General features: G+C 37.5%; 1 protein-coding gene across 1 annotated transcript in view; it reads left to right on the forward strand.

The window, feature by feature from the left end:
- The window catches only part of PCLO (piccolo presynaptic cytomatrix protein), a 318,033-nt gene that overhangs the window by 181,129 nt on the left and 115,406 nt on the right, over positions 1-21,498 (forward strand). Inside the window, exons 8-10 of the mRNA XM_018910330.3 lie at positions 1,658-3,866; positions 8,957-9,114; positions 16,999-17,080. Of these exons, the coding sequence (XP_018765875.2) occupies positions 1,658-3,866; positions 8,957-9,114; positions 16,999-17,080 (2,449 nt within the window). The remainder of the gene's footprint in view (positions 1-1,657; positions 3,867-8,956; positions 9,115-16,998; positions 17,081-21,498) is intronic.

A 21,498-nucleotide genomic window follows, 5' to 3' on the forward strand; every position in this document is an offset into this window, starting at 1 on the left:
ATTAGCTCCTTTGATTTGTTGGCACAACATCGGTTTGTGAAATGGCCATGGGAAACTGAAAAGATTAAATTGCTTATATTGAAATATTAAACGTGCAAAAGTTGATGGAATTTAGATGAAGAGAATAAAAGAGCTTAAATGGCATTTGAAAAGGTGGTGAATGCTTCCTTAAAGATCTGCGGCAAACGATGTGTTGATCATTACAATTTTTTAAAGCTGGCTAAGAGAGGACCAGCAAAAGGGAATTGTCAACACTTCTTAAAAACCTGTACAGTTTAGTGATGCCATATCAAAATAAACTGAGAAAATACTGATTTATAAACTCCTACTTAAAACTAATGTTATTTATATCTTATCTGTATGCCAAAATAAATGCCATTTTTATTTAAAGCAGTTAATCCTTGCAGAAATGCTTTCATTTTCTGCAGAGGCAGGAGAGGTAATTTTATCAATATTGGTTTTATTCTTCTCTTATTAAACTGGGCTAAAATGTTTCCCTATGTTGGTAGTACCTTGTCTGCATTTTGTAATGGCTGAGCTAATTTTTCTTTTGTTTCAGTGTTTGTGTGTAGATCAATCTCTTTTCCTTTGCTAAGGCAAGATTTGTAAGAAGCTTTAATGGAGATAAGATATAATTTCAAAATCATTCAGGTCCTGCTTCTTAATCTGTATATATTGTGTATATATTGTATTAAAAAAAAAATTCAAAACATTAGTGATTTAGGATGCAAACTGACTTGCATCTAACCAGTTGCATTGTCTACATCCTTCGCTGATGAGAGACATTTGCACCTCAAAAAAAGTAATTATCAGCCTAAGGTGGATTGTTCTACATCAGGATGAATCACTCTTCTACCATAAACTGTGGGGAAGTATGGACATCTGGATGGAATTAAATTGTTATACTTTTATGCTATTTAATTTTTTTTAAAGTTTTAAACTGTATCTTCCTAACTGGAACAAATTTCATTTATGAAAGTCTTCAGTGAACTGAAGAAAGCTTATACCTGTTTTGTTAGGGACAAGAAAATCCCCTGAAAAACCCAAACATATATAGCATCACCTATGAGCCAAAAAATTACAAGATCATGTAAGAACTACCTGTCTTGTCACTAGAAAGTTCTCTTTTTTGTCTGGATTTCAGTACAAGCTTATGGGTATGCATTCAATGTCTGGCTCAAAGTCATCTTTTTGATTGTACAGATTATATATAAATTTATTTATGAATGCTTATATAAGTCTATTTATAATTATAAATAGTTTTTATTAAATTAAATGTTATATAAAAGGGATGTGTATATGTACATATATTCCCCTCCAACACACATGTGCATTGAATATGTTTATGTATAACTATGAAGAAATTAAAAAAATAAATTACTATTGATTAAACTTTAAGAATATAAGGTAGATTTTTTAATCTTTGGCTTAGCAAAGTCCTAGAGAGTGTCACCCTTTTTTTTGCATTAGATTGCTCATCTTTAGTAGACTGATGACCATTTTCCTTTCTACTTTCTGCTACTTAATCAAAGATACAAAATGTCCTCTTAAAGAAAGTATGTGGTGAAGTTAAAAAGTCATACCCTGAAAAACATTAAATAACTTGTGATTAATTTCCCTTCAGAATAGTGATTCAGTCTTGTTTCTTCTATTGCAGTCAAAAGGTTCTTCAGGCATGACTCCATCCAGCACTCAAAAGAAGGTGAAGAGGACTCTGCCCAATCCACCTCCAGAGGAAGCAACAGCAGGAACTCAGTCCCCATATACTTCTGTGGGATCAGTTTCACGGAGAAGGATTTGTAGGACCACCACTATGGCCAGAGCCAAAATTCTTCAGGATATAGACAGGGAATTGGATCTGGTCGAACGTGAATCAGCCAAGCTTAGGAAGAAGCAAGCAGAGCTAGATGAGGAGGAAAAAGAAATAGATGCCAAGTTGAGATACTTGGAAATGGGCATTAATAGGAGGAAAGAAGCCCTGCTAAAAGAAAGAGAAAAGAGAGAGCGTGCCTATCTCCAAGGAGTAGCTGAAGAACGTGATTATATGTCAGACAGTGAAGTTAATAATACCAGGTCAACCAGAATAGAATCTCAGCATGGCTTGGAAAGACCACGTACTGCACCCCAGACAGAATTTAACCAGTTTATGCCACCACAAACCCAGCCAGAAACACAGTTTGCCCCTGCTACAAGCCCATATGCTCAATATCAGTATTCATCTCCTGCCCTGCCAACTCAAGCACCAACTCAGTTCACACAGCAGTCACATTACCAACAACAGCAGCCTTTGTATCACCAGCAGGTTTCACCCTATCAGACCCAGACAGCATTCCAAACAGGAGCTACTATGTCCTTTACCCCACAGGCTCAACCTCCACCATCTCAACAGCCATCATATCAACTCCCATCACAGATGATGGTGATACAGCCAAAGCCAAGACAGACCACACTGTACATGGAGCCTAAGATAACAACAAACTATGATGTAATTCGCAATCAGCCTCTCATGATAGCACCAGTTTCGACTGACAGTAGTTATGCAGTTTCCCAGCTGGGCAGTAAATACTCTACCTTGGACTTAAGGATAGGACTAGATGAGAGAAACAGCATAGCAAGCAGCCCTATATCAAGCATATCTGCAGATTCATTCTATGCAGATATAGACCACCACCATACACCCCGAAATTATGTGCTGATTGATGATATAGGAGAACTTACTAAAGGAACAGGAGCTCTTGGTTCCAGTTTTAGCCTCCACGAGAAAGATCTGACCAAAACAGATCGACTTCTTCGCACAACTGAGGCCAGGAGAGCACAAGAAGTGTCAGACTTCCTGGCACCACTGCAGACTTCTTCTAGGTTACATTCCTATGTTAAAGCTGATGAAGACCCGATGGAGGATCCCTATGAGCTCAAACTTCTGAAACATCAGATAAAGCAAGAGTTCCGTAGAGGTGCAGAAAGTCTCGATCATCTGGCTGGTCTATCACAGTATTACCATGGAGAGGGCAGCTACAGGCATTTTCCAAAATCTGAGAAATACAGCATAGGTAGGCTTACTCTTGAGAAACAGGCTGCCAAGCAGCTCCCAGCAGCCCTCCTTTACCAGAAGCAGTCAAAACACAAGAAAGCCTTGATAGACCCCAAACTAACAAAGTTTTCACCTATCCAAGAGAGCAGAGACCTTGAGCCTGACTATTCAAGCTATATGACTTCTAGCACTTCAACACTTGGGGGAATTACTACTAGGGCAAGGCTTCTTCAGGATGATATCACTTATGGCCTAAGAAAAAACATCAGTGACCAACAGAAGTACATGGGGCCACCACTGACGTCATCCATTGGAGCAGGCCTTGGGACTGCACTAGGTCCAACAATGAGATCAGCACTACAAGATGAAGCAGACAAGTCTTATAGCAGTGGTAGTAGATCTAGGCCCTCATCTAGACCCTCCTCAGTGTATGGGCTCGATCTGTCATTGAAAAGGGATTCTTCCAGTTCTTCTTTAAGACTGAAAGCCCAAGAAGCTGAACCTTTAGATGTTTCCTTTAGCCATGCAGCACCTTCTGGAAGAACTAAACCCACCAGTCTACCTATTAGCCAAAGCAGGGGAAGGATCCCAATAGTAGCACAGAACTCAGAGGAGGAGAGCCCACTAAGTCCTGTTGGACAGCCAATGGGAATGGCAAGAGCAGCCGCTGGACCCTTGCCACCCATATCTGCAGATACCAGGGACCAGTTTGGATCGAGCCATTCATTACCTGAGGTCCAGCAGCATATGAGGGAGGAGTCACGGACTCGAGGCTATGATCGAGATATAGCCTTCATCATGGATGACTTCCAGCATGCCATGTCAGACAGTGAAGGTAAATTAGGCCTCAGACTGGTATCTTACTATCACAACGCAAATCCTCATTTCTATGCATGTGTCTGATTTTTGTTACACTTCAAAGACTTGCTCTTTTTCTGTTCCTTGGTGCATCTTCTGTGTATCTTAAATTTTGGGGGTGGATTTGTTTTGTCGTATTTGATATTTTTTATTTTACCCTAACAGTTTCTGAATGGTGTTAAGCTACTATTGCATGCTACTATATTGTTGTTGATTTGCTTTCCTTTTGGTTTGCTTGTGCATTTTTCTTTTCACTTCTTTATGTCTACTTTTCAATGATACTGTGTAGAACATTCCATATACAATACAGACTCTGCCATCAGTCTTTATGTGCAGCTCTCTCCAGTGACTGTGAATCATTGAACTTATTTGCAGTAGTTTTTGTTGGGATTTGGAAATAATCTCCCAAATCTCTAAAAAACTCCAGTAATTTTATGTGCATGAAATTTCATTATAGAACTCAAAAAGGATAATTCCATCTCCTGATGCACCAATTTAGATCTGTGTTTATATAGAAATAGTCTATTCATTAGGTACATATTATATGTTAGAACCATATAGAGCTTAACGTGATAGCAAAATAACATTCTACATGTGGTTTGTTGAAAGCATCCTGTCATGTGGACTTCTGTGCATTCAGAATTGTGATTATGTAAGATAATTTGTCTTTGAATGGTGCAAGACAATCTCATAGTTCAATAAAGGACATAAAGTATTTTACTTCTGTTCATGGGTTATGCAGCGTAGCTGGTTTTATATGCACCCCATACACGTCTGCCAAATAAGCACAAGAGTTTATCTCACTTAAAGTCATGAAAGGAACCTTTCTGATGTATTATAAATAGTGCAATTAAAAATGCTGCTTCTGAATAAGTACAGCAGAATGTTAAAGCTGATGTTGAGTTAATAATTGCAAATTATGTATCAGTTTTGTTTGAGTCAGTTCAGAATTAATATATTCTAAATTGTTTAAAAATCATAAAGACAGTTTGAAGGCAAATGAAATGAATATGTTCAAAATTGTATGCACTCCATTAACTTTTTCTTATGTGTATTTACTGCACAATAAAAGAGACTTTGCATGCGCTCTATTGTCTGTAAATGGCAATGATTGTCTCAAAAGACATATTTGCATGATTATTAAGTAGTATGGTTTATTTTTCACATTTCTACTAACCTCCGTTCATTACTGCATTATTGATTTTTTACACATGCTAAATCTTTCATAAGCATTCGAAAAAAATATCTATTTGCCTTTCTCATACTTCATACTAAGGGGTTTGTTCTGTAAGTTTCTCTTCATATTTCTTAGATATTTATAACCCCCTCTGAACTCTATGTTTCAGGAGAGCCTCAGGGTCATCAGCTTTTTTGATATTTATCAGAAGTTTAACTGTTTTATTGTCCTTCAATTCTTAGCACACAGAGTCCTATAATTAAGAAAGCAGTTGAGAGGAACTCCTGGAGTTGAAACTCATATCATTCTTCCTAAATAAGCAGATGCTATCTTGTCTCCTCTCAGCTTGTGACTTTTATGGGTCATTCTAGAGTCACATTGTGAAAGATACAGGACTTTTCCTCCTGAAACTGAGGAGAACCAACCCCAACCAAAAAGATCCATTTTGATGCTATGCTACTGCATATGAACAGGTCATAGGGAATTACATATCTGCCCTACAGTGCATTGTAGTTCCCATATACATTTGTACAAGACATACATGAATACTTCAAGTTGAACACGTTTCAGTTTTAAATCAGTCTCTCATTAGTTCAACCCATTCCAGTGTATTCTGTATGAGATTGATATGTCACTCGGGGCTTCCAATTTCAGCAGTCTTTTTCTAATTTCTATCAAATTTTGTCTTCACAAATAGCCAATTTCTTGGGAAACCAAAACACTTCATGACATTATTTTCAAATGTGCAGTGGTATAGCAAATAACCTGTATTGAAAATAATTCATATAATTTGGATGTAAGATAAAAAGTGTTCAAAAGAAGCAATTACATTTCTACAGGAAGTCATGGCCTTCTTTTTTTAGGGACTTCATTCTTCTCTGTAGTGATCTGATGCCCTGAGAGTGGACAGCTATTCTGGCATGTTTCATCCAACCTTTTAGCACAATTTGCTTTGCACCTTCTATTTATTTTAAGCAAGTGCTGCGTGGTCTTGATGAGATTTCACTTAAAGAAATTAGTCTTCAGCACTGTCTTAGGAAAAATCTTTTTGCACTACAGCTTAATTTATCATCTTAAAAGACTTTTAAAAATTAAGTTAAAATACTAAATTTGAATTGTTTTGCTTTGGTTCAAATTCAGAGACATGCATGACTTTCTGTTTTTTATAGGTGACATCTCATAACAAATACTGGAAGAGAATGCAAATAGGACTTTGAGTCCAACCTTCTGTTTTTCACTAGGTACATACTGTAACAAATCTTAAAATCGTGCTTCAGGACATAAGTAGTGCTTACACTGGAATTCCAAACTTCAAACAGGTTAAAAAAGGAGCCTTAAAGTCAAAAGAGCACAATGTCCAGAGCTGCCCATTGAAAATAAACAGCATTTTGAGCTCTTGAAACACCTGGGATTTTCTCAGGGTTCCCAGTACCATGCAAACTCTGATCCAGGAAACAGATCTCTGTCAACACCACAGCTGCCACTTTCCACACATTATTAAGTATGCTGAAGATACTAATTTTCAAGAATGCTGCAGCTAGTACTCAATTTTTTGAATATAAATAGCCCTTGCTGTTCAGAAGGTATAAAATGTACCTTCTCTCACCTCAAGAATTTTTTTTCTTTAATATACTAATTTGGAAATTCTTCAGCAGAGTTTAGAAGTTTAAAATTGAGACATCAAGACATCAAGATATCAACACAGTTGATTCCTTGTAATTTTTCATCTGTGGGATTTAGAGTGATCACTGTTACTTCTCTGAGTTTCTTGGATCCCACGGCCTGGAATTCAGTCTCACCTGGTTAATCTGCTTGGGTGGAACCACCTAGCTGCATTCTGTTAGCCTTAGAATAAAAGGATGACTTCTCTAAGACTGTCAGTGATTCATCTTGGATGTTGTCAGGTTTCCAGCTGTGACAAATCCCAGCTGTGCAAGCCAAAACCAATGGGGTGTGTGTGTACATGTGAATGTGGGGTGTGTGTGTCTGTATACACATATATTTATAACTTCTTAAATTTCAATAAAATACACACATTCATCACAGTTTGATTAAAAAAAAAAAAAAGTTGAAAAAAGTAGGCTGGTCTGAACCATAGTATGGAATTTTACATTTTCAAGAGTAGTAATCCAGGAAATGGTTTTTTAACTGAGGCAGGAGGAAAAAAAATCATTTTTTCTTCTGCTCAAATGATGACACAGATTGTGATAGCCAGCATTAGCATCTGGGGTCAGGTGTATGTATTAGGTTCTTCATGCAAGCTTCAGAAAGAAGTTCTGTCAGGATGGGTTAGGGACAAGCCTGCTTTGTGCAGGTGCTGATCAACTGGCAAAAATGTGTAAAGCAACAAATTTTTGCATGCTAGATCATAACTGCTATCAATTGGTTTATTGATAGCAGTTAATAACTAATCAGTAGTGAGATAAGCATCTCTAATCTCTAATCTCTATTAATGTTTCTGGTAATTCATATATTCTTATCTAAATAATATTAAATAAACCGTTTCATGTTAGATTAAATTTGTGCGCAATCATGAAGGAAGAGACTGTACAATATCAACTATAATATGAATCAAGATTTAAAAAATTTTTGAAGGATTATTGTATTATATAGAATGTTTGTTTTACCCCATACAATGTATTCTTTTAAAATAAAAATCATGCGTATATATTATTCCTTTTTTAAAAAACTTTAGGAAAAGAGTAATGAAAAAAAACACAACTTCCTTTTTTCCCATTAACATTTTTTAAAAATTATTTCTTAAACCAAATAGATAATGTTTATTTTCACAACTAAATAGGAAAGATTATTAAAACTACCATTTTTACTTTTAAATTATTTTCTGTGTCATGTTAATTCACTCTTGTTATTAAAGCAAAACCTGGTCTTATTTAAGTTTTGCAATTCCTTGTGGTTTTGCCAAAACAAATATTGTCTTCCTTTGATTTCCAAATTTATTTTGTTTAATAAATCATAAAATTCAAACTTGCCTTACATTCTACATTGAATTACCTGAAAATTGCATTGGTTTACACTGATTGGCAACATAAAGGAAAACAGGACATGATTCTGATTCCAATGGAGTGACACCTATGTCCCAACAGTCAGTAAGCATAAATATATCCATTTGCAAAACTGATTTCAGGGAAATGATCTTATGTGATCCCCAAAAGATGACTAATACAACATTTATTGTTGCAAAGAGTAATATTAGTCTTGTAGAATTTTTGCAGAAAGAACATTAAAATCCATACATAAAGGTTCATACTGTAAAATCGGGGGATGGAATTAAAAATGAGAACATCTGTAATATTTCTGCTTAGAATTTCATTTACATAGGTTGGTTTCCTATCTTCATTGATTTGGTTTGCTATCGATTTCATAAAGAAGTTGTACTTTTCTTATATGTAGTTCCAGATTATTTCCAAAATATTTTGAACAGTACTCAGTTCAGAAATTTGGGAATTAGTGGAGTCTGCAGTTTGAGGGTTGGTTATTTTGCGCTTCAATTTGGATTTTCTGAATTTGGGGGTTTTTTCTTAATCTGCTGCAAAATACCCAATAAGACTAATTTTTTCTCAACAAACATTTTAGAGAGATGTGAAATCTGCAGTGTATTTCTTAGCTGCCAGAAGGAGAAAATGGCTGTAGCACTTGGTAGATATCTTCTATATTTAATATCCATGGCTCTGACATAAACAGAATCTCCTCCCTTTGCTTTTTAACACCTAAATAATGCTCAAGTTCAATGTCTCAAGTCTCCCCTCTAACTTTGCTTTAGCTGCATGGCCAGTTAGTAACCACTCTGCATGTTTGCTCTGCACAATGCACATTCTTGCCCTTTGCCCAGCACTGGTCCAGAGCATTTGACCTGTCCTTGGTTTTCAAAGCCTATCATCTCCGTCGGGAAGAAACAGATTGGTTTGACAAGCCCAGAGAGCCTCGTTTGGAGAATGGACACATCCTTGACAGAAGGCTGCCTGAGAAGTTGTCACACTCTCGACCACTAAGTCAACACCAAGATCAAGTAAGCTGTCAAATAAGATGTGCCTCTAGTTTTATAAATGATTGATAATTTAATCATACTGTCCAACAGTTCCCATGGGAACTACAGGGTTACTCAAAATCTAGCTGCCTTCAGCTGAAGTGCTGTTGAACCTGTATTCATCATCAACATTTGATGGTGAAATTAGATTAACTTTCCTCTACAATTCAGTATTAATTTTTCAGGTTGTGTTTTGACTTCTGAAATATTACTTAAAATATCTATACCTTAAGTACTCCTATCGGTGAAAAAAAAAAGAAAAAAGAAAATATTAGTCTAATTTTCCCTTACCAGCTTTATCTCATACAAATTGAAGTCCCTTCTTTTAGTACTTGAAGGAAAATAATTCCTTAATCCTGTTGACATTTTTTCCACTTTTAGTTGGTAAGTATAATCCCAACAGTTTGTGATTAATTATTGAATAAATCAGTGAGACTCTATCAATCTAATACTTAAAATTTTATTAGAGAGAGAAAGAAAAATACTATAGTCTGCTTTTTCAAGCTTGCCAACTTTAAAATCTAGTTTACCTTAGGGTACCATTCTATTTCCACTTTTTATTAACAAAGTTTATTTATTTCAAATCTCTAAGGTCTTCAGTTGCTTGTTTTAGTTGTCATTTTTACTGACTGATTTAGGTTATATCCTGATATATTCTTATGTTTTGATTTAGATTACATTTTTACATGAGATCCAATGAATGCAGTGAGTGCACTTCCTCAAGACAAGAGGAAATAACCTCAAATTGCACCAGGGGCAGTTTAGATTAGATATTAGGAAAAATATCTTCATGGAAAGGGGGGTCCAGAATTGAAATAGGCTACCCAGGGAAATGGTGGAGTCATCCTCCATGGAAATGTTCAAGAAACGTGGATGTGGCACTTGAGGAGATGGTTTGTGATGAACATGGGGTGGTACTGGGTTGACAGTTGGACTTGATCATCTTAGATATCTTTTCCAACCTTAAAAATTCTGTGATTCTGAGAGAAGGTATTGCATGGCCCCTTTGTGATACTTGACAGCTTCTACTGCTCACGTTAATTCCTCCAATAACAGACAACACAGGAATGTCTCTGTCATGCAGCCTTTAAAAATTTTATGCTGGTGAGCATTTTCACTGACATTTGACAATCAAATGTAGGTTTTATGAAGCAACAGTGTAGATTTTATGAAATAAGCATTGAAATGTCTTACAATACAAGCTTTCATTTATCCTTCCCTCCTTTTCTATCCCTAGCATATACTGAGATTTACACACCCTAGGTTGTACTGAGCCTACTCATTTCTTGTTGAGAAAAAGGGCTTTATGATATAATTCTTACAGCAATCTATTCAACTAGACCTCTGACTCTATGAATCAACTTAATTGCATAATAAAGGATGTTTTTGAGTCCTAACATCCCTTCATTTCACTGGCAATAGTTTAAAAACAGTCTCTCTGAGCACTTTAATCCTCGCGAGAAGCATTAACTATTTTAAGATTACATAATTGTATTTTACCACTAAAGCCTTCTGAGATAAAATTGAAAATTTTCCTTGAAAATCAGGATTGTCCAAAAGAATTACTGCTACCCCTGAGCTCTGTGATCAGGAGGTGGTTAGTAAGATCCACTCAACCTTTAGTGCTCCAGAGCTTTTGTCCTGGGAAACAGTTCCTAAGCAAGGTCTTAGTCAGAGAGATCTGATCTTTGCTTTTTTTCCTCATACAAATACTACTACACCAGGAATGGTTGAAAAAATTTGTTCATAATTTTTCAGCAGGAAGATTAAAGGGCCTAAGAGTTCTTGTTCTCCTGGATATTTCCAGGAAGAAAATCTGTAAGTTTCTTTTTCTCCTTCAAGCTGTTGCGATATCCCCATGCTTATAAGGAAATAGAGATACAGCATCAAAATGTTGCCAAAGGCATTTTTTAAGGTTTTATGAAATATGGGATGTAAATTGTTGAGTGAACATATTCTAAATAATTCTATCTGATGCCATGTAAAGCCTCAGCAGAAGAGGAGTGATGTGTGAGGAGAAGTTTTACAACAGTTCCTTCTTCTTCTCTTTCCATCCAGGTTAGCTACTGTCAGTCACACATCAGTACAAAATAGTATCAAAGACTCTGCAGAAGGGAGAAATGCCAGTCTCACCAACTCCACGTCATCTGCCTAATCAAAATGTTACTCAGAGCTTGTGTATGCTTAGAATCTTCTGTGAACATTTGATTAAGATAGCTTAAAAACAAATATATTTTCAGACACATCCAGAAATTAAATTGCTTTGTGACAAGATAAAAAGGGCCAGAGATATTTTAAAAAAGTTTCACTAGCTACATGATGAGTTGTAAACTATTTAGCAATAGAAGAAAGTAAATCAGTGTTAACATCTCTATTTTTTAGCAATAATATTACATTTTCAAGCCCTGAAAGCAAATAAACCATCTCAGGGCAATGAGAGTGATGAGGAAAAGTAATCACTCCCTAAGGGCTTTTTCATCCCTGTGAGTAATGAAAGGGTTCCTGAGTTCATTGTGCTGTGCTGTCTGTCTCCTGTATCCACACCTCAGTACTGCACAGGAACCTGGAGTGCCCAAGTATGCTGTACTCAAAATGTATAAAAATGGCAAGTCATTCTCCATCCAGAACCATCTGAACATATCCACCTTCACCCAGAGCTTCCTTTGGTGCAAATGATTTCCTGAAATCAGTTAGGAGGGAAGATTCCTTGTTAGTACAGGAATTAAGCCACTACAATTCCCTTAGTATCCCTTACTGAGCACAAACCAGCCACAGAAAGAATAATTTGCATTAATAGCACTAATCTGCTTGTAATCAGTGTTTCCAAATACCCTTATTGGCTCTAAATTTGCTATTTTTATGATCTTCTGTGTTAAAAATTGAAAATATTTTAATGACCACTGCAATACATGTATTCCAGAAAATTTTGATTCACACATGTGAAATATCAATTTTCTTACTAGATGAAATCAGAACTGCTTGATTGCATCCCACAGGGCCTGTACAACTGAAGGTAATAAATAGAGCACAACCCTGAGCTTTTGAAGCAAGAATGCAGTGGAGTGACAACCCTGAACCTCCAGGTTTCCATGGATTTCTTACAACCTAGTAGATTAAGCTCACTTACTGTCTTATAAATTTAAAATATATTTGTTTCTATAGCAACTTTTGTGGTGCTATTTAGTACTCTGAAATCATGTTAAATTGCAGTTCAGTTGAATATCTTAACAGCCATTTCCCAATGCATTGATTCTGGACTGCTTCCCTGAGGAGGGTAAAACCTTATCAGCACATAATCCATTGTAGAATTCCCACTGACCACTGTTGACCTCAACAGTTTGCTGTCACTTCCAGTTCACCAGCGACTTCCTTAAGCCTCCTGACATCAAGAGATTTTTTTCTTATTATTTTCTGTGAAAATTATTTGTATATCCTGAACTAATCTGGCTGTTACAAACAGTTTGGGAAAGAACAGTAGGAGAAAGTGTCAGGGCAGTAAAAGTTAATGACAAGGGCATGGACAATGAGAGTATATTAAGAGGCTATAAGTAGTTTTTCAGTGAGGGGGTTTTAAATACTTCCAGTCACCATAGGTGGGTCTTTTTAAGCCTTAATAATAAAATCCTAAACTCATCATAATACCAGTATAATGATGAGTTCACTTACAATTTTCTAATCACAGAAAGAAGGCAAGGCTCCTAGTCATGAAATCTTTTGAAGGCAATCACCTATTTCTAAACACCATACAAAATTATATGCTTTTCTCTTCATTCATGAGTTATTACCATTTTCTTGAAATTTAATTCAAGCCTTTTTAGGGGCACTTGGAAAATTAGAAATTATGAAAAAAATGGGTCAAAAGGAGAGTAGTGGGGCTAAAATGAGAAAATACATTTGTGACAGAGATTCAGAAGGCTACCTGCAAACTTTTGTTCTACATTTTACTTAATTTTTATTGGTTTCCAACTAGTGAGGGGAATTTATTTTAAATTGTAGTAAACTTTTTTCTGTTAGAGATTTGGTGTGGGGGTGGGGGGGAATTTTGTGGTTGAAATTCTCTAGAAATATGATGAGAAATTGGAAATTTCCAACTTTCGTGTAATTGTTAAAATATTTAATCTAAAGAGTGGATTGCTAGCCACCCCCTCACTGTAATTCACAAAGGAATTTATCTGGCAGTGCCTCATTTCTTAGTCACTCAGAAATGTTTTTATCTCTGCATGCCAGAATGACTTCTGGAGCAAAGGTCAGTGTTGAATTTACCTAATTGCAGAAGAAAATGCAACTCACTTTGTAATTTATTAATGAGCAGGAACATTGTATTTGTTAAGTTTTTTATTAAGTGTGTATTTTGGAAATTATGTCCATCACTGGGGATCTATCAGCAGAAAGAACTTTCCACTTTGAGGATTTTGAGACAATTCAACATTTGTGCTCTGCACAGAGGGAATTTAGAGGTTCAAAGGGGCAGAACTACCACAGCTGGAGAAATGATTGGTGCCAGCTTGCCCAGGCCTTGTGTGCTCATGCAAGTACCTGTGGTATTCAGAAATTAGGGTGGATACTGCCTAATCCACCACCTTGAGCATCCACCATCTTGAAGTTTGCCTTGAAAATGGTGCCCAGAGGACAACAGCCAACTGTGGCTGCTGAGAGTCACCTTATCAGGCCCTAACACAGGAAAGGGAGATGCAGCAACATTTAAAACCAAGAATGACTTTGGTGTTCCAATCCAAAGCAGTTGATGCATTACAGATGCAGCTATGGCCTGGAAAATTAAAATACATTTCATTAATTTTATTTCTTAAACTTAAATATGGCACTGAGGAAATTTTTTCTTCTTGATTATCCTCTTTAGCTTAAAATATTCCCTTTTATGAGGCTTCCATAGTGTTTGTTTATCAGACAAAACATTTAAGGACAACGGGAAATGAAATGCATCTTTAAACTCATCTTCTATTAGAAGCCCTCAGCACAATTATTTCCCATTCATTCCATTTTTGGAGGGCCTTTGAGCTGGCTAATAACATGAAACACATGACCAGAGCTTACATTTCCTGAGGAAGAGGATGATATGCCAGTGCTGAACTACAAACCAAGCCTACTGAATGCTCCCAAAGAGGTGAGGGAGGATGTCAGGGACAGCTGGCAGAAATCTTTGGGGTTTGTAGCAGATATGTGGGATCAAGTCAACTTTTGCCCTGTGACCTAAATCTGGGCTTGTGGACTTGTTCTCCACTCCTGCAGCTGTGCAGTGGAAGGATGGCCCCTCTGAACCAGCTTGGATTTACACTGTCACCCTTGGGTGGCTTCAGTGGGGTCCCTCTCTGCCTTCACTGGGGAAACTGGAAGAGTCAGGTAGAAGGGGTTCCTGGCATATTTTAAGGTGAAGAGGAACCAACTTTAGTGGAAGTAAGAAAATGTGAACACTTGGGAAACACAAAATAATGGGTGTATTATAGGTTTTGAAATATTCTAGTACATTTCAGATAAACATGCTCACTAATGATTAAAGCAAAACATCATGAACAATGTCATTGCTCTTGGTATCATCTCTTTACAGCAACCTCTGTTTTTTCCTATTTCTTCTGCTGCTTTCAGAAATGTGCTGGTCTGAAAGTAAAGGCCTAATGACATCTTCCATTTAAGTACTGATACCCACCAACTATAAAAGAATAATTTACTACTTGGGATGCTAATGAAATTCAATGCTTTTATTCAGACCTATAGGAATCAGAAAGATTTATTCTTCTCATAAAATTCTGGAAGTAATGAGGAAGTAATAGGCTAAAGAAGGAGACAGTCTATATTTTCTGATGTATTTGTTAGCAGTCATGTACAATATGGCATTGAATATCCTTGGATTTTTTTATTTAAAAAATTAATTATGATAGAGCAAGTGAAATAATATGAATTGAAGTTTAAGAGCTGCAGCATTTCTCAGTTAAATTGAATTACCCCCACAAAAATGGATCCCAGCTAAGGATCTATTCAAATGCATTTGTACACTTGTAAACTGCAATATTTCATTTTTTTATTTAATTAAAAATAAAATTAGATGCATTCTTCCAGATTCTTTACAATTTTATGTAAGTTACCTGTAACAAATGCATCACTTTTATTGTTATATAAAACTTGCTGAATACAACTTTTATTGTTGTATATAATTTGACACTTTTGGCAGTGTCATTAAAAAAATAACACTCTCCCTAGCCATTAATGAGTGTGGAAGCCTCATGGAACTTTATGCACTCCTGGTAGTATTAGACTCTGTGTTCTGACAAAATTCCATTATAAATTCAAATGTCTGCCTGATCACATGTTCTGATTTATTCTGGAGCACTTGTCTGCTACCAAATCCATGATCTCCTTTATGTCTGACATTAGTTACAGTCAATATTATTCTCACTGTGTTAGTGGAGGATTTGAGTCTTCTAGATGCAACATCATTCACTGGATAAGTAACTGAATTATGACAACAGATGTATAAACTCTTCTGCTCACTGTGGGATTGAGCTAAGCAAGTCTCCTGACTTCTCAGTTTCCCTTCCCATCATTTATGTGTGCTATCCATTCACTTCATAAACTCTCCAGGGCAGAACTCGGTTTGAAGTGCTTGGCTCAGGAGGAGCCTAATCCCTTTAAATGCTACTTAAATATAAATAATAATAATAAACTCTTGGCAGCATGCTGCTGATGCACACAAGCTGCTGCAATGCCATGCTGAATAGCATGGTGCCCTTGGCTCCTCGAGGCTGCTCCCTGAGGTCCCATCCAGGAGCAGGCTCAGTCGTGCTCCCTCCTCTTGGTCTGGGTGCATTGCCCAGGATTGGAACTGACGTGCAGAGGCAGGGAAGTGATGGGTTCAGCTTTGCTACCAAAGACCAAAATTGCTCTGCAACTTGTGCTGCAGTTCTGAGCTTTGTTTTCAGCAGTAAAGATGAAATAAATCCAGGAGGACACAGGAGGATCATTACCGTGGAGCTTTCTGAGACAGGTTATGGAGGACCCAAGGAGGAAATGGACTCTGCTGGCTCTCACACTCCCCAATGAGGCAGAAATTTTGGGGAAGTAGAGGCTGGGTTCAGCTTATCTGCAGTAATTTTGAGATGTTGGGATGAAGGATCGATGGCTGTGGGGGGAGTGTTGCAACCAACACTCTGCAGAGGCATTTTGGTGTGGGATCAGGGCAGTCACCCCTGGAAGGTGGGCCAGTCCCTGCAGCTTGGCCCCTCCTATGCCCAAACCATGGGGCAGGTGGGATCATTTCAACAGGAAAACTGGCTATCTAGAGTCTGCTGTAGGGTGCATTCCTGTCAGCTTTGATGTGGTCTAGGATAAACCCAGGTAAATGTTGCACATTTTCAGACAATGTAGTGCTAGGAGTTTTAGTCTGGGTCTTTCAAAAGGCTTTTGGGGTTTGAAGACAAGAGGTACATGGGACCATGTGGTTTTGCTGAAACTAAAGCAGTAACTCATGGATGGTAACACATTAAACATTTTGTTTACATGTCTAGGAAAAGAATTTTATAAAAATATAGGAATAATGTTTTGTTTCTTCTAATGTTAAACATGGCTTGAAAAAAGGATTAAGGTTAAAAGAAGCTATAGAAGAGAGTGACCACCTTCTAATCACTCAGAAAAATCAGAACTAAAGCCATATTTGAAATTATTTTGGAGTTCTGGAAGCAAATATTCATTACCCATGGAAGGTATTTGCAGTTTGATGAATGTCTCCAAACTTGGGAGAGTTTTTGAATTGAGAAGTTGTGATATTTTCCTGGATGAAATAAGTTTGTTTGCTTGTTTCTGATTTAACTGTCTGAAATGATTTATACAATTTTTGTTGGTTTATCATTTTATGACATGCACATTTGTGTTCCTCAGATAAATGGGAAGCCCCTGCAGTACATTTTCCCTCATACAAGGCTCAAACTACTGAGAGACCCAAAGGACCACACAGTTTCAGGTAAAAAACCCTCTACCAGACATGATAATTAATTTGATTAGCATGAATTATACAACAGATTTCCAGTATTAAAAATAGTTCCTGTGTCTATGCAGCAGGAAATTCAGTGGTCATTTTGAATCTTGCTCATTGGCTATAACAGAAAGCAGCAGTGCATAAAAAAGGTCACGACATCTGTTCAAGATATATAAACTATACAGACAATAAAAACAGAGGAAAATTGGTTGTGTTATCCATATGAACAGTCTGTTTTGCTGTTGCTTTTTATGTAACTCTGTATTCTCTGCTTGAGTCCTTATAAAATAAGCTTGTGTAGGTGTTCAACATGTACAGAACCGAGAATTTTATTCTTTCTGTTCTGGAGCTCTCCCCCTGTTGTCGTGTCCTGTCTCCCCGCCACTCCCCCACTCCCCTCATAGAGGGGGTTAGGAGAACAATCAGATCCCATTTTTCTGTGATATCTTCACATGGAGACATTAATCAAAGGACTTTAGATTTATCCTCTTTTTCCCTAACACTGACATTAATGTTCATATAAGTCGAGTCTGCTTGCCAAGGAGATGAAAGTAGCAGAGGTGTTCATTCACCTTCCAGGCTGAGAGCTGGAATGCAGTGTAATATTTTCATGTGTCAAATTGTACAAGGCTGCCAGTTACAGGACCTGGCACAGGTAAGGTCTGTCTGAGTTTCTGGAATTGCATCCTTTATCACATCTAATATGGAACTCAAAGGTATTTCAATATTTGTTCTTTCAGAAGTAGATGCTTTAAGTGTTTTTCTCCATGAAACCATCAGACTTTCTTTTAACTTGCTTAAAAGATTCTAATAGTGTATGTCAAACTCTGTTTCTGCACAGAAGTAATTACTGACTGCCAGCCCTGGTGTTCCCTCGAGCATTAAGCAGAAAGTGGCATGAACTTACTTGAATTGCTAAATATTGTTTTCACAGGGTTTCTGGCAGTAAAGTCTTGATAATTTCCATCCTCAGTACCCACCTCACATTTAGGGTGTTAAATGAATGCTCTGTATGCATTACGAGGTATTTTCTTGTTAGTCAGCGTAACACCCACCGATGATTTCAGGCTGCAGAAAGACCCCTCCACCCACACAGCCCAGTCTGAAAGGAGCTGCCAGCTCTGCTGTGTGTCAGCCTGTGCTGCTCCAGGCCCTCCCAGTCCACAGGAACTCCTTGGCATCCTTGCAGGGATCTTTGCCCTGCAGGCTGATGAGTAATGCTGTGATCCAAGCTGCTGTCTTACTCAGAAATAAGAGGAATTACAACCACGCAAGTGTAAAGCTCGTGATTTAGTGTTGCTGAAGGCTGCTTTCCTATGTAAAATTACTCACCCTTATGCAGTGGGAAATGCCTATTCCAAATTCTTGATGAACTCTCATGCTGGCAGTCACAGCAAATCACTGTGCCTCAGGGAAAATGCCTTGTGAGCAGTGATGGGCAAACCCAAGGTGTAGATATTGACGTCTCATTGACTAAATGAGGTCACTTAGGTGTAGATATTGACACCTTGCACAAATGAGGTCACACAGGATCCAAAATTTACTCAGAGTCCTGATAAGGTTATATAGCCCACACTGGGATTTCTCACTGCTATAGCTATATAATATTGTGCTTAAATTCTAATTGGAGAAAGCAAGCTTGACTCCATCTACAAGCTGCAGTCATATTTTTGTTTTAGTCCAGATACTTGCTTGGAGACCTGCACAGATATATTTCTGTGTGATGCATACCTAGATTTTCCTACAAGTATTTAAAGGCCTAAATGAAAATTTTACATAAAAGAGCCAAAGGTAGAATAGGGTGGCCCTGAAACAGAAGAATTATTTGCAGTTTTCACTCCTTATACGTCTTTGAAGTATCATAACTCACTGCCACCCTTCCTGCCCTTCTCTCAAGTGTCTGAATGATTAAACTATATGAAGACTCTCTTCAAATGTGCAGTGCATTATGCTTAGCCTTCAACTTTCCAAATTACTTCCACCAGAAATAGGCACGTGGTTTTAAAAATAATAAATTTTATCAAATATTATCTGCAAACTAATAGTAAACATCTCTGTTTACTAACCAGACAATGACTATTAACCAGGGGAAGGCATAGAATTCTATTATGTAGCAAAAGTTACTTAAAATATTGGTAAATTTAAAAAATATATACTTTTATACCATCACAGTTATCTAACTCCAAAAGTTTTGGATATTCATCTAGATTGCATGTCTGATTGCTTCCCCAGCTGGTTTCTTTCTCTTTGTTTGTTTATTTTTATTTGTTCCCTTTGTCTCTTTTTTTTTCTTCTTTCTTCCTGCCCTTCTTTCTTATCAGAAGTACCAAAATGAGGTTTTGACTCATTTTATCTGCATTCATACTTGTTGCATAAAAACCACAATCCTCAGTAAAGCTCACATGAGGAGATCAGATCTTTCCAAGAGAGCAGTCACCATTGAAAATACCCTTTGAGCAGCATCTTCAGCTGAATTTTTGTGTTGCTGGATTCTTACAAGCCAGCTGGCCTGTGGTCCTGGGTGACCACAACAGTGTGAGCACCATCCATTGTCTCCAGTTTCCTCACAGTACATACAAAACCTCCTCTGTCTTGGCTGTGCACAAAAGCCTCTCCTGTGTGATCATTTCTGCACAGGCAAGAGCAGTTTATACTCTTGTTTTAAATGATCTGTGTACAGTTTGGTCAGTTCTGAAGCAGGAGCTGTCTGGGGAGATGCCTGACCCTGACAGATTCTCCTCAGGGGATTCATGAACACACCTTCAGTGCACAATTAGTGTATCCTAACTGGAGTGTGCACAGCAGGAGTTATATAGGAAAATGTCCTAAACTGTACAGAATTCCCACTTGGAGAATTCCTGTAACTGTTGACCAGCTGCTCTGCTGGGAAACTGGCCAGTGCTTCAGCCCGTTATCTCATCTCACTGGGCCAGCTCTTGGGCCAGCCTGGGCATTAATGATTCAGTGTGCTGGGTCAGCCCAGATAACCAACTCTACCACAGCAGCTGTAATTGTAGGACAAGATTTCATCCTAACATCACCTTTATAAGCTGAATTCCAAAGGTCTCCTCATAATCTTACCACAGTAGAATTTGCTGCCTGATTATGAATGCAAAAATTGTCACATTCTGAATATCAATAATAAGACTAATCCCAAATATTTTAAACTTCAGGCTTTTCCACTACATATTATGTGCACATGTATTTGGTTTATTTGTTTTCTTGATTAATGAAAACTGACTCTGAGGTGCAGATGCCTTTGATGCCTCTTACATAACCTGGCATAATTTTGCCCACAGAAGCATATAATGTGAATTTTGGCATGTGAATGAAGTGTTTGAGGATGGAGAAATGAAGCCAAAATTGTGATGGCAATAGAATAGTAGCGCTGAATGAAAAATAATTATATACTTGCTCACTGTCTGCTCTCTTAAAGGTTCTTGTTTCTTTATTATATGCCACAAGCTAGAGCATACAGATCTACTCTTTGAGATATGCAGTGTCCCCTCCTCAGAAAATGAGAGGTTTAAAGAAATTTCCAAGGATTTACTCTGCAAAGACTGATTAATAATTTGCAATTAAGAAAAAAAAAAAAAAAAGGAAGAAGAATTGGCATCACAGATGTGCTAATGTGCCAAAGCAATGAGGGCAGTGCTCAGTGAATGATAATATAGCAGTGTTTAATGCTCCAGAAACTCACTGTTTATTTTCACTGAGTCCCTTGTTCCTTTTGGATCCTTTATCAGAGCAGCATAAGAGCTGTTTTATACTGCTAGAATTTTCTCTTCTGTTTTTTGTCACGCCATCATTATATTTGAAAAAGTGAATTAAGGATGTGGCTATTGAAGGTAATGAAAGCACTGGCAATACCTTTGGAAATGTTGCAAAGGAAACTTACCTTGTGTTATTCCTGATCAGGAAGTTGTTTAGGCACACTCAGGGAGAAAATCCAACAAGGCAGACACATCTCAGTAGGTCTACATGTACAATGAGTGCCCTCAGTCAAATGTGATTGTTACTCCTTTACCTCATACAGGCTGAGTCAGAAGTAATTCTTCCTTTTTGAAAGGAGGGATGTTCTGTGTTTCCAGGAAAAAAAAATGTACCTTTGAGCAGCCAGACTGTCTGTGTTGGGGAACATCCTCTTCAATTCTGGTTAAAAAAAAAAGAAAAAAAGGCAGAGAAACAATTCAGAAAAATCTGCAAACTTTGTAGGGGAGCAAAGAAGTGAATTAAATGGTGGGAAGAAATGATCCATGTGCTGCATCCCTAATCTCTGCCTCAGCAGTGATGTCAGTGAAACTGCAAGTAGAATTACAGGGTAGCTGTAAAGCTGTACACATGTCAGACAGGCCTCATACTCTCCCTAAGGATTGCTAATTCCTGCAAACAACACTACACTT

The sequence above is a fragment of the Serinus canaria genome, chromosome 1A, assembly GCF_022539315.1.
Source record: "Serinus canaria isolate serCan28SL12 chromosome 1A, serCan2020, whole genome shotgun sequence".
NCBI classification, from domain to species: domain Eukaryota; kingdom Metazoa; phylum Chordata; class Aves; order Passeriformes; family Fringillidae; genus Serinus; species Serinus canaria.